The 12,542-nt window shown below is 37.1% G+C and overlaps 3 protein-coding genes and 2 non-coding genes across 5 annotated transcripts; 3 read left to right on the top strand and 2 right to left on the bottom strand.

Moving 5' to 3' along the window:
- Positions 1-71: 71 nt before the first annotated feature.
- Positions 72-3,506, bottom strand: rab34b (RAB34, member RAS oncogene family b). The gene is made up of 12 exons (XM_027005454.2): positions 3,385-3,506; positions 3,158-3,282; positions 2,967-3,030; positions 2,612-2,703; positions 2,451-2,516; positions 2,166-2,267; positions 1,889-1,953; positions 1,736-1,787; positions 1,520-1,601; positions 1,342-1,432; positions 1,092-1,199; positions 72-693 (listed from the first exon to the last, which is right to left on the bottom strand). Exons 3-12 carry the CDS (start codon positions 3,018-3,020, stop codon positions 629-631), a joined length of 777 nt encoding a protein of 258 aa, XP_026861255.2. The 5' UTR covers positions 3,021-3,030; positions 3,158-3,282; positions 3,385-3,506; the 3' UTR covers positions 72-628.
- A 231-nt stretch (positions 3,507-3,737) lies between these two features.
- On the top strand, positions 3,738-6,244 carry rpl23a (ribosomal protein L23a). The gene is made up of 5 exons (XM_027006659.2): positions 3,738-3,820; positions 5,011-5,191; positions 5,433-5,609; positions 5,792-5,861; positions 6,181-6,244. The coding sequence occupies exons 1-5, from the start codon at positions 3,796-3,798 to the stop codon at positions 6,193-6,195; spliced, it is 468 nt and encodes a 155-aa protein (XP_026862460.1). The 5' UTR covers positions 3,738-3,795; the 3' UTR covers positions 6,196-6,244.
- Positions 5,280-5,350, top strand: LOC113575375. The gene has a single exon (XR_003410409.1). It is a non-coding gene; the product is annotated as a small nucleolar RNA Z17 (small nucleolar RNA).
- On the top strand, positions 5,649-5,713 carry LOC113575369. The gene has a single exon (XR_003410407.1). It is a non-coding gene; the product is annotated as a small nucleolar RNA SNORD42 (small nucleolar RNA).
- A 1,833-nt stretch (positions 6,245-8,077) lies between the features above and the next one.
- Positions 8,078-11,606, bottom strand: tlcd1 (TLC domain containing 1). Its single transcript, XM_027003337.2, has 4 exons — positions 11,404-11,606; positions 10,650-10,732; positions 9,135-9,217; positions 8,078-8,461 (listed from the first exon to the last, which is right to left on the bottom strand). The coding sequence occupies exons 1-4, from the start codon at positions 11,604-11,606 to the stop codon at positions 8,078-8,080; spliced, it is 753 nt and encodes a 250-aa protein (XP_026859138.2).
- Positions 11,607-12,542: the final 936 nt, after the last annotated feature.

Raw genomic sequence — 12,542 nt, 5'->3', positions numbered from 1 at the left:
AAACGCCTGGAGGTCATAAGGAAAATTATATGAACCACAGTGTTCTAAAGGATGAAGTATTGCATTCGCTATGAAAACTGCCAGCAGATTTTATTTAGATCAGTTCTAATAAACCAGTTTACATTACTATAACTGATGTGGCGATCATCAGGAAAAAGAAACACGAAAAGCTCAGGAAATACCAAGGGCTGAAGGCAACTGTGGTTACCATGGTAATCAGAGCACTAAGGGCTGTAACCCCTAAATTGGGAGAAAGTCAAGTCAAGGGTCACCACCACTCAGTTTCAAAAACATGGTTACAGAAACCATTTGTTCATTCTGCAATAGAAGTTATCTCTAGAACTAACAAAAACTACATTTAGTTATAGGTCATTCTATAAATTGCACATGAATATATACAATGTACAATTACTGTACTTTATATTGTTCTGTGATCAAAGTCACATAAGACGTGAAGTTTTCAGTATGTTTTTTTTTTGGTTTTTTTTTACCATAATGCATGTCCCCAGGCTGAGCAGTCCAGAGCCTGATATACCACTCTGTGCTCTGTAGTGCCACCATGCTGATCAGTGGCTCTGTTCTTGTCCTCAGACATCCATCACACCATCGCTCATGCTCCTAAACTCATCTAATTACAGCATCTGCGTTTCTTCTCCTTTAATGTTTTGAAATCACTGTCATCACCGGTGATTTCTGCAAGGAAGGAAGTTGATAGAATTTGTTGCTATAATCAATGAACTATAAGAAAGATAGTCCATGTGCAGTTTTATTTGTCATATGGAGATAAAGATACCAAAGCCAGTCCACCTTTTCACAAGGCTGCTTTTAGCTTTACTCAGACAATGTGCTCACTAAGGCATGAAGTGGGGATCTAAATAAAACCATACACTGTGGTTGAGTCATTGGCAGAAATGAACATACATGGCTAATTCAAACAATGTTATGCTTCCAGTAGAATATTCCAGTCTTTTAACTCCTTCCACAATGTACTGACAATAAGAATCTTCATGTCACAAAAAGTTTTTATTTAAACTGATGCCCACAGGCTGATCTTATAAATCTGCAAATGTAATTATTAAAAGGACACTTACTAACAATGTCACCCATTTTCCTAGTAATGTTCCCCTCCAGTTCAGCTAATACTGAAGCCTCAAATGTAAGTGATGCAACCCGCATAAAGAGCTCTCTCACGCTCTCTCCTACATCGGGAAAAACAAACGGAATCACTTATTTTACCATTTCTGTGACAGTACTTCCAACTAGTTATCAAATGTATTAAGGTTATAAGAATTTGAACATATTTCAATTTCAAACAAAATATCCTGTAGAGAACAACCCTACCTGACAAAGCAGACACAGCCCAATACTCAGCCCTTATCTCCTCTGACAACTTGATGGCTTCCTGCTCCATTTGGGCTAACAGATCTGGATGCTGACAGAAACAGCTAACATAACTTCACCACTCAATAATGTGGGGTTTATTCATTTGAAATTGTATTTAGCTTCAAAATAATCTTACACTCAGGTCCTTTTTTGTTCCCACAAGAAAGAGCAGTACACTGGAAGGGTCATTGTCTATCATGGCATCTTCTAGCCACTGCCTGCAGTTACCCAATAAGCAAGATCAACAAACCTGCCTACAGTTGTTGAATGAAGTCAGACACTGCATCATTTGTAACATACTAGTGGCTTTAACACAGTAAGCACGAACATGTAAGGTGTCTGTATGCTTTACCTGGCATTGTCTAAAGAATAATAGTTGCTTAGATCAAACACCACTATGATGGCTGGAATGCAGAAGAAGGGTGTAAAAAACAAGCATGTTTTTAATACAAACAAATCATACACAACCAACACGACTTACACAGCACCATATAAATCTCATTACCGTGGGCTCCTCTGTAGTAGGTGGAAGCAATGCATTTAAACCTCTCCTGACCTGCTGTGTCCCACCTACATTTGGACCAAACATTTATTTAAACTTACATTGACTTAGATGAAAGAACTATAGGGGAAGCTTTTAATATACACATTATTTGTTTTATTTCTTATATTAGTATATTACATATATCATTGTTTTTTATTCGGAATTCAGTTGTAATGTATTATAGTTTTAATATGCATTTCTGTTATGTATATACTTTTTCTAAATAATCATGACTCACAACTGCAAACTGAAGGGCACTCCTAGAACTTCAAACCTCTCCATCTCAAAGTCCACTCCAATAGTGGCCTTGTAGCTCTTAGTAAAAGTATCTTTACAAAACCTTAAAGCAAACAACAATTCTAAATGAAAAAAGCTATACTTTTCCAATGTCTCTCATAAGTTTTACTTTTATGTAATGTACGAGGCCATTTTAACATATACAAAAAACAGTGGTAATTTTGTCTGTATTCTCCTTTATATTCTTAGCCATATAACATGCAAAAACATTTTGCACCACACGCACCTATTGATTAAACATGTTTTCCCCACTGCAACATCACCCACAACTATGACCTTGGCTACATTGAATCTGTTGACATAATAACAAATAAGTCAAGACTTGTTTCTTCTAATGTCTTCATTCTACACACTTCTACATATCTGTACATCCAGCGAATGGCTTACCCCACTGTGTGTGACTTCTGACTGTAACATGCATTTTGGACAGTGACATGGAAACCATTTTTGGTATGCAGTGCAGCTTCCTTTGTGTAGTACTGAACATCATATCAAGGAAAGACAGAATAGAGGCTTATCCAGACAAGAATGAAACAAAATAATATCAGTTATTGGGTTTTAAGATGTACTCTGATTTTCTTAAGTTTAAGAAACTGACAATATGTTTTGCAGTCAAGGATTAGGTATGGGTGTCCAATAAAAGCACATCATATTCAAGGTGATGTTATGTCAGTTTCAAAGTGTATACACTGCCGATCAGATGCAACAAAAGCATGAGAGTGAAAAATAAAGTGAAAGTTACCAATGGGATCTCACAGATGATCCTGTCTTCTGGTACAGGGTGTAAGGCACTCATAATTAGGGTGCTTGTGAAAAAGTAAAATGGACAGAAATACACAAGCCAACATACATCTAATTAGGGAAACTTAAGAGCATTTCAGGGAAGCATTAACATATAGCTTGTAAAAATACACTACTGTCTTGCTTACTTACATATTACAAGCAACGGTGTCCTATTCATAATGTTTAACAGATCGGGGTTTTGGTCATTTCAGTGTCGTTATGAACTTGTTCTAATCAAACAAGTAGGTTATTTCACAATTATCTGTAAATGGAGGCTATAAAACCACAATATTAGTTGAATCTTTGCTTGTTAAAAAAAGTCGTTAAACATGCGACAATTACAAATTATAAAAAAGGGTGATACGTAAAATACATACCAAGTAGACTGGAATGCAAAAAAAAAACTTAGTAAGCCAATCTCTTCGACCCACAGCAATTTACTACATTCAGCAGGAATCCTTCTGTCAGGAACGGCCCATCGTAGCTTTGCCGTTTTACTGCTGAAGCAACATCAAAACAGGCTAATTCTTCTTTTAGTGATGACTTTGGATGTATTTTATCAAGAGATCAAGTGAATTTCCCTGAAACGCACAGGAACACAACTGGAACAGTGCGAATTGTGCACACTCTCCCACTAAGCCATGCCTCCTTGTGGTTACAAATTGTATTTACCATTCTCCATATTGGACTACAAGAACCATAAAGCACAACTGTTTCTCGCGACAAGAACGTACTGCATAACCCGTGCAAAATAGAAGAGGAAACCCTTCTGTTCTTCCTTTCGCAACATGGCCCCGAAACCGAAGAAGGAAGGTTTGCTTCTTGTGCTATATTACCCTACAAAATATGTGTAATACTAAAGAGTGGCTGATAGTAATTATTGTCGAAGTTAGTTGAACAGTTATACTTGAATATTTTATTTTTTCATGGTCGTCCAGAATGCTGTATTGTCGCTCTTAATGGGTTTAACTGTCGTGATGAAACGTTCACATTACAGGACTCGCGCTAGCTAGATAGCTAACGCTGCCAAGATCTCATAAGTACCTAGCTTGCTGCTAGGATAACGGTGGATGTGTTGTAGTTCTACGAGAATCATTCGCTTTTTCTGTGCAAACATGAGGTCACTGTTATATAGCTGTTTAATATGGTTTTGTTTGCTTCTTTATACGATTAACCTATGACAAGATACGATTAACCCATGACAAGATGAATGCTATGCTAAAATTGCACGTGAATGAAAAGTTAACGTTGATGCCATCAGTGCGTTGGTATCCACTAAAACCTAAAATCTAACACACCAATGCTACACTAACATTTGGATATGTTATAGCAGATGTTTATTTGTATTAACAAACCTCCAGGATCTAGTATTCAAATCGTTTTGCTACCTAGGCAGTGCTCGTTGGCAAATGAATTATTGGCTATCTAGCGAGCATTATTTTGGTGGTGTGATTGCATTAAGTACTAGAAGGCAGTAGAGATTATCACCCCAGGGATAGGGTATTTCTCGTCATCATATTTGAGTGACTGTCCTCTAGTAGCCTATAAAAATATAATGTATTACGCATTGCTTTTCTCGCGCAAAAGCATGCTTTACAGTACTGTTTGACCACAAGTAACAGGATGACGAAAAATGTAGTAATTTAAGCATTCCAAATCCAGAATCCCACACTGAGTGAGATTGTCTTTAAAAAAAAGTACCATTTGTTTTTGCTACCTATGCAGTGCCTTGCTAGCAAGCATTGTTATTATTATTATTAATAATAATAATAATAATAATAATAAAATAGTAGTTACACTTATGTGCCTTTCTCAGACCCAAAGATGATTTTACAATCAATACACCGGTGAGAAGCGGCAGCCAGTCTAGCTACTAGCTAGCTAGTTTGGTAAATGTTTTAGCTGCGTAGCCAGCGTTTTACCTGGAGGTCGTAGGATATCAGGGGTGTATATGCTTTTTTTTTTTCATTGTGACTTTTTACAACTTCATTTTCTTTTCCCAGCTGTCCCAGCCAAGACTGAGGCCAAGTCTAAGGCCCTGAAGGCCAAGAAGGCTGTGTTAAAAGGTGTTCACAGCCAAAGGAAAAAGAAGGTCAGGACCACCCCTACCTTCCGCAGGCCCAAGACTCTGCGGCTGAGGAGGCAGCCTAAGTACCCCAGGAAGAGTGCACCACGCAGGAACAAGTGGGTTCAACAGTGGTTGGGTAGCACTGTAGAATATTTGAAATGTAGAAGAAATGTCCATACATTTTTTTGAATTTTCACAGGCATGGATGCACATGATGGGGAAATTGCGATCAAAGCATGATATCTTGTGATTAGTATTTTTGGTACTGATGCATCTGAAGAGCTACCCTAATGAGAAGTTTGCACAACTTAATTTCTAGCTGCATGTCCTCATATTGCCACCCACATGTTCCTGCAGGTTGGATCACTATGCCATCATCAAGTTTCCTCTGACCACTGAGTCAGCCATGAAAAAGATTGAGGACAATAACACCCTTGTGTTCATTGTTGATGTCAAAGCCAACAAGCACCAGATTAAACATGCAGTCAAGAAACTGTATGACATTGACGTGGCCAAAGTAAACACACTGATCAGGTACTCTCTCAACATTTTCATGTCTTTCTACATACTTCTGTGTAATGATGCAACATATTTGAAAGCTCTGATATCTGATGTTTTCAAAGGAACCACTGATTCACAGGGAATCTTGACAGTATGTTTCCTAATACCTTTGGTAACAGCACTGATGGTAATGTAAACGTATTTGTGCTGCTTAGGCCTGATGGTGAGAAGAAGGCATATGTTCGTCTTGCACCAGATTATGATGCGCTGGATGTTGCCAACAAAGTAAGTGGTACAGTATATTATTATAATGTAACTCTATTTTAAAGGTAGTTAATTGTTTGGGGGGGGAGAACTGGCTTCTGTTCATGGCTGACGATGGTGGCATGTTTGGTTAGGCTGTGAATACTACCAAAAAAAAAAGGTACTAACTACATAGTCGTAAGTGATTTAAGCATATGATGTCATTGTTTCTAACTGAATGAATGTGATGCATTCAAAGGAACCACTGATGCTGCTGCCTCTTATCACAATTTTAATGCAATAACCCATGTATTGAGTGATTCATCAGGCATGTTTTTTTTTTTTCTTTGTTTATTTACAGATTGGAATAATCTAAATTGCTGTTGGTGATATGTACAGAAGAATAAATGTTTGTAAAAACATGAGTGGTGGTTGTTTCCTCTGGGTATCTTTTGTGAATCAAATTTTAAATAGATTTGCAAAGTTACAGTAATAGGCTTGGGAACAATCTCGTATTGAAGACCTAATATTTTAAGACCTTAATTGCAGAGCTTCTCTAAATATAGCATAATTAGCATATACAAAATCTCCCAAAAGGTAAAGTAAATGGATTCTAGTCATTGTTGTTTTGTATCTTAGGATAGGACATTTTTCATAAGTGAAAAAGTGAAGTTGAGTGAAATTACTGTCATAGCCTATGAAGATGTTATGCATTGCCTTTCTCATGCACAGACGTGCTTTACGTTACTGTTTGACCACAAGTAATGGGACAACAAAAAGCATGTAATATTTAATTCATCCAAAATCCATCCAAAGATTTGAATACCACTCAGTGGGATCTTGTCTAAAACGTACCACATTTAGACAATGCCATAAACGAATGTCATTGAAGCCTGACTAAAAAAAACTGGGCAAGACTTGTTGCTTCCCAAGCTAAAGTACATGGACCTTGTAGTACTTTTTACACTGAATTTGGATGTTTTTCTTTTCAATCCCGTATAGCTTTTCATAGTGTTCTTATATATTCATAAATTACACTTAAAATATGTACAAGATTCTCCAGTGTGTAGCACGTATCTGCCAACATAGAGGGGATCCACTTTCCTTGGTAATGCTTTTCCATACTATATGTAATGCTGTATGAGCATACTGTTGTTCCAACGCGGTGAGGTCGCAACTGCACTGAAAAGACTGATGGTAGGTGGAATGATTAATCACTGGACTGAACTGGTAGAGGAGGTGAGATTTTGTATTTAAATGGTGAATATATATATATATATATATATATACACACACACACACACACACACACACACACACAAACAAACACTGAATAACTTCAGGAGTGGCTAATTGCCACTATAAAACTCGTACTACCAAAAGAAACACCACCACTAACCACTTCATAGGGCAAAAATAAAATATAATCTTACACCAACTCCCTGACAATAAACAGGCAGCACTCCCTACAATCAGTAACTATACATATAAACATACACAAAACCCTTTCCTCTATAACGGATCATAATCATAAACAACACAGGGAATGCTAACATACAGACCTACACATACACTAACTAGGGATATCACAAGACAAGGTAAGCACAGCAAAGATTACAAACTCACAAGACATACAGCAGAACACCCAATTCAAAAATGAGCTTGGACAAGCCACTGTCTTCTTCCAGCAGGGTCCTCATATAAGCCACAGCAATCACTCAACAACGGGAGGGGCCAGCAATGAGGTGCACAGACAGTCCCAAATCCCGAACTGGACCAGCAGCACACTGCAGCACTCCAGGAGTGTAACACTGGGGAAAAATCTAAATGTGACTGAATTCAAATGCTTTTAGAATTTCTCTGTGTGCAAAACTGTTTTTGCAGAAAGCAAAATCACTTGTCCAGTGAAAGCAGACTATATATCAATTACAGTTCCTAATGAAGCACATTTGCTATTTGAAATACCAAACTTAAGTATTTAATTAAATTTACAAATAAAAATAACTTTCTACTGAAGAGCACTATAATGTATAGTACACAGTCAATTTCATGTTCTCACATATCTCAAAAGGTTGTATCATGATATGTAGGAAAATGACCACTGATTTTCTCAATGGTATTTTGTGTTACAGTTTGGTGTTTTATAATGCAGACGTTCATGAATGGGTCACGTGCGAGAGTACTGTGGCAACCTCCTTCAGATAAGAATGTGGATGTGATGTCACTGCTGACTAAAAGCCATATTCCCTTGTGGGTTGCTAGTCCTGTGCAAACTTCTGGATGCCATTTTGATGGTTGCACTGTTTGAAGAAATCAGCTCGCAGAAGACGGTAAAAATATATGAGGATCATGATGTTCATTAACATTATAGATACTAGAAAATAAAAGGCATGGACCAGCCAAGAGTAGTTATAGACAATATACCAGGTGATGTAAAATTGGGCTCCAAGACGAAAGCTGACATATGTTGTGAAATTTAGTAACTTGTTCGTAGAATAGATGAGCGAATCTTTTGCTACCCCAGCCAATTTGAGCTTTTGTCGTAAATGAAGAAATATGTTGTTTACTTCAACAAAGAGAGCTACCACAGCCCCTCCCACATAGTGACTCGTGAGAACAACATACAGGAAAGGTGGTATCACCTGAAAAGAAAAGATTTGAAGGAATGTCACTTTACAGCTTTAACACGAGGGCTTAAGGAACTTGTGGATACTGTACATGGGTAGACACATTTAGGAGTAATGCTCTGTTTTCTTGCCTTTTTTTAATTGCCTGGGAAACTTCATCCACAAACTTTAAAATAACAATAAATGTTTTATTTTTTAACTTTTTAAATTTCATTTAATTTAGGAATAGCACACATTAATCATATTATTCTATGATGTAAACATACCGGATTTATCCAAATTTTTATATTTAAAGCAAACTAGTTCCCAACCTGTGTAGTACCAACTCTTTGCACAGGGATTGATTTACCAATCTGGAAATTTGCCATTATTGCTTATCACCACATCAGCATAGTGTGCCATAGTTAATTAAAAGCATTAACAGATTACCATATGGCAGTGATTCTCAACCCAGTCTTCATGCTCTATCCAACTGTCTGAATTTTTGCATGAACCCAGTTCCAATAAAACCTGAACCACAACATTCTGAACATTGAATCGCTGATATAGGAGTCTTGGGAGATTAGTTAGAGCATGTAGATCGACTGTCAGGCCCCTATGAATCAATTAAAAACATTATAATATATTTCTCACATTAAAAGTGTGCCATTTTATTCTGGCAGATTACACTGAATGCCCCTTGATTTACCAACATATGATGAAGCAGAAACTCCCATGATTCTCTTGCATACCCACTGAGGATGATGTCACCAGCATCCTGAATGAAATACCCTGTTAATGAAAATTTAGAGGATGTCAGTATTTTCTGATCATTCTTAGTTGTTCCCAACAATTTTATTTAGAAGTGAACCTTTGTGTGTGCTTGTGGCTCATTGAACTGAGGTGGAATGGAGGTAAAGGGAGTAGGGAAGAGTTCTAGGTGGTTTCTTTAGAATTTTATAAACTGTATGCCATGACATTATAATGTAGCACGAGGGCACAACACAAAAGAAACAGCTGGTGGTAGGTTTTGATAGCTTGACTGAAAAAAGAATGGATAGCACAAAGTACCTACACATGTGGCAAAATATTACATAGTACAAATTATTTTCATACATGATCTTTTTTGCAAACTTTATTTCATAAGAACATTGATATTAAGAAAGAAAGTGGTTTCCAGTTCCAGTTGTCAGGGATTCCCAGTCAATTGAATCCACAAATAAATATATTTTTTTTTATTATATTCCAGCTCCTAACTCATCTGAGCTGAGTAATTTATTGTACAGTTCTTTCATTACCAAACTGATATGATTGGCAACTGGTATAAAACAAACGTAATGATGAGCACCTGATCCTTTGGTGGGTAACTTCTAAAATGTTTGTGAAGTATAAGATATTAGAGGGGGACTCTCCCCCAGTATTGTAAAAGCTGAATCCCAAGAGACTAAGCAGGTTAGGCAGTTCTCTGGCATTGTTTGATATAGTTGCCATAGATGACTATTGTGTAGCTAATCTAACGAGATTCACATTTGTCTTCAACAATGCAAATAGTATGTTTTTGTTGTTCCCTTTATAATATTTAATGATTCATTCATTTGAAGTAAAAATTTTTAAATAATTTTTTCATGGCCCAATTTTTCAGTTAACAAGCATGTATATTTTGTTGTATCTGTATTTTGTCAGAGGTCTAGTTCTGGTCCCCTTTATAGCTCTCAGACAATAATGGTTAGTTAATAATTCCAACACTTATGGTGGTACACACATACAGACTCAAGAATGTGACAAATTATTATTAAGTAAATAACTATTTTAAAAAAAAGAAATGGATTATAATATTATGAAACGTGCTATTTTGGATTATCTACTTAATCTGTGAGGTTAAGTATTGTCTAACTATTCCTAACTATGTCTGTTACAGTCTTAGTAACACTAAGCACATACATATCAAGCTCTTGACCACCACTCCTACCTGCAACTCAATACAAGATAATAGAACTGCATAGTCTTAATCTAAATTGGATCATATGATCACAATCTTGAAATATAAAACTATTATTAATACACAAATATGTTGCATGACTGAAGTGCTTTTCCCATGAGGGTGTTGGAAGCCTAATAGTACAGCACCACATGTATCATGTATAAGAGATGAGTGTTCAGATAATTTGAGTGAAAGGAGGATATGGACGAGGGCTAAATCTGAGACAGAGAGGAGGTGACTGACCTGTTGATATAATGATGAGCAGATATGACCATGGGGTGTAGAAGGAGTTGAGGTCAAGCATAATCACTGGATACTGAAACATACTGTGACCAAGAGGGAGACAGGGGTTTCAAGTAATGATAAGCATAATTACTATTCGTTCATTAATTGATGGTTAAAGGGCAAGATAATCTTGACATTTTTGGAAAACCTAAATATGTTCAAGGAAGACAGCAAGGTAAAATCTAAGCTATATAGAAAACACCTTGGAATAGAAACAATTTAGCGAGAAACCTGGCAAAATCATTATTGTGGCAGTTGCTGTGTTTTCTGAGTAAACACAGCAGTTTTTTTTCTTTTAGACATTTTTTCTCACAGATCTCACAGACCTGACAAGTTTTGTATTGGATATTCAACTGCACAGATCAAGATCAAGGCACAGATCAAGGCACAGATAATTAAACATAGATCCAGCATGACTGAGTATTCACTGTGTCTCCCCTTTTCCCACTTGTTCAGGATAAACGATTGTTAATCTATGGAACAATATCTGCAAATTAGTGTTAGTATAGCTTTTCGATATCTTTTTTGCAGTGGGTCATATAGACAAGTTGTTTGCTATAATCAAGTCACTGATGATGTGTCATAACAAACAAAGATAAATATTGGCAGGATTAGGGTATTATACCTTTATATATTGCCCTCAGACCAATCTTCGGATTAACTGTATCAATAAAGTGCCACTGATCATTGTATTTAACAGAATATCACTTACCAGAGGATGGCCCACGTGCCAGTTAGCAAGGAGTGGACCAGTGACACTGAAAGGTTCTGCCATTTCCAGTTCTTCCATGGCGAGTCCACAACAGCAGGTCTGGGCAGATTCTGCAAAAGCCGGTGGAGCAGCCTGAAGCCTAGAGAGCTGCACAGCACGAACAGGGCCGGCCGCCTCTGTACCTCACTAAGCCACCCGTCCATGCTCCACTCCTTATCTGTACCTACCTCCGTCACACACTCTCTTTGCCTACTTTCAATTTGCTGCTCCTGTTTTTGCTTGTTTCTGTCTCCTTTTTCTTTTTTACTAACTTTAAGAAATCAAGTATTTCTCTGTTTCTGTGAAACAGTTTTTTTTAAAATTTATATTTCTATAAAATGGAATTCTTCTGAACTCTCTCAATGTGACATTCACCAGCATACTTATTGTCCCCACCCTCACTACCTTCTTGCTCTCTCGCACACACCTAATATGGGTGTGGTGTACCTGTTTGCAGAGAAGTCATTGGTTGGAGAAAAATGGGCTTGTAGAAGTGTTAGGACAGGGAATGTTGTTTGTAACTCTCTAGTTGTCCTCTCTCTCTCTTTCTTTCTTTCTTTCTCTCTCTCTCTCTCTCTCTCTCTCTCTCTCAAGAAATTTTTTTTTTGAATGAGTGGAGCAGAGATTAGCAGTTCATTTTGCAGTTAAATTATTTGGGGTGATAAAGGAAAGTATGTCTGTGCACAGTGTAAGAGACAGAAAGAAAAAAAGAGAATAGTCTCAAATATGTATCAATATTTGACACTCCAGTTTCTCAGATATTTAAATGAGTATAATGAAGGTTTTATATTAGCATTATGCAGATGAGCTTCTGCCAGTGACCCTACACTGTAGGGCCTACAGCATCCCTTCATATTCACCCAACATCTGCATAAGCATTTGTCTACATGTTACAAAGGACTTTGGCACACTCTAGCCCACCCTACCCTGTATGACTTTTTGCAGCTTGATTTGTGGTGTTTTATCTATACTGTAGCACTTTGGATTATAGATTATATTTCCTATTATGATTTGATATTATGTAATTAGAATTTACATGGTCAACAACACTTAGACATTTGTACACATTTTTCCAGGTACCAGAACATCCAGGTTTCTTG

This window comes from Electrophorus electricus, chromosome 6 (genome assembly GCF_013358815.1).
Source record: "Electrophorus electricus isolate fEleEle1 chromosome 6, fEleEle1.pri, whole genome shotgun sequence".
Lineage (NCBI taxonomy): Eukaryota > Metazoa > Chordata > Actinopteri > Gymnotiformes > Gymnotidae > Electrophorus > Electrophorus electricus.
The sequence above is the reverse complement of the archived record's forward strand: the minus strand, read 5'-3'. Positions and strand labels throughout refer to the sequence as shown.

What these genes read in the sequence shown, in the direction of transcription:
- rab34b (XM_027005454.2), bottom strand. Translation starts at nt 3,020, where the DNA reads ATGAGTGCCTTACACCCTGTACCAGAAGACAGGATCATCTGTGAGATC. An exon ending in CAGAAGTCACACACAGTGGG is followed by an intron (nt 2,517 to 2,611) that starts GTAAGCCATTCG and finishes TTATGTCAACAG; the next exon opens with ATTCAATGTAGCCAAGGTCA. An exon ending in GTGCCCTTCAGTTTGCAGTT is followed by an intron (nt 1,954 to 2,165) that starts GTGAGTCATGAT and finishes GTCCAAATGTAG; the next exon opens with GTGGGACACAGCAGGTCAGG.
- rpl23a (XM_027006659.2), top strand. Translation starts at nt 3,796, where the DNA reads ATGGCCCCGAAACCGAAGAAGGAAG. An exon ending in CCCGAAACCGAAGAAGGAAG is followed by an intron (nt 3,821 to 5,010) that starts GTTTGCTTCTTG and finishes TTCTTTTCCCAG; the next exon opens with CTGTCCCAGCCAAGACTGAG. An exon ending in AAAGTAAACACACTGATCAG is followed by an intron (nt 5,610 to 5,791) that starts GTACTCTCTCAA and finishes TGTGCTGCTTAG; the next exon opens with GCCTGATGGTGAGAAGAAGG.
- tlcd1 (XM_027003337.2), bottom strand. Translation starts at nt 11,606, where the DNA reads ATGGACGGGTGGCTTAGTGAGGTACAGAGGCGGCCGGCCCTGTTCGTG. An exon ending in GCTCATCATTATATCAACAG is followed by an intron (nt 9,218 to 10,649) that starts GTCAGTCACCTC and finishes TTTCATTAACAG; the next exon opens with GGTATTTCATTCAGGATGCT. An exon ending in TTCTGCTTCATCATATGTTG is followed by an intron (nt 8,462 to 9,134) that starts GTAAATCAAGGG and finishes TTTTCTTTTCAG; the next exon opens with GTGATACCACCTTTCCTGTA.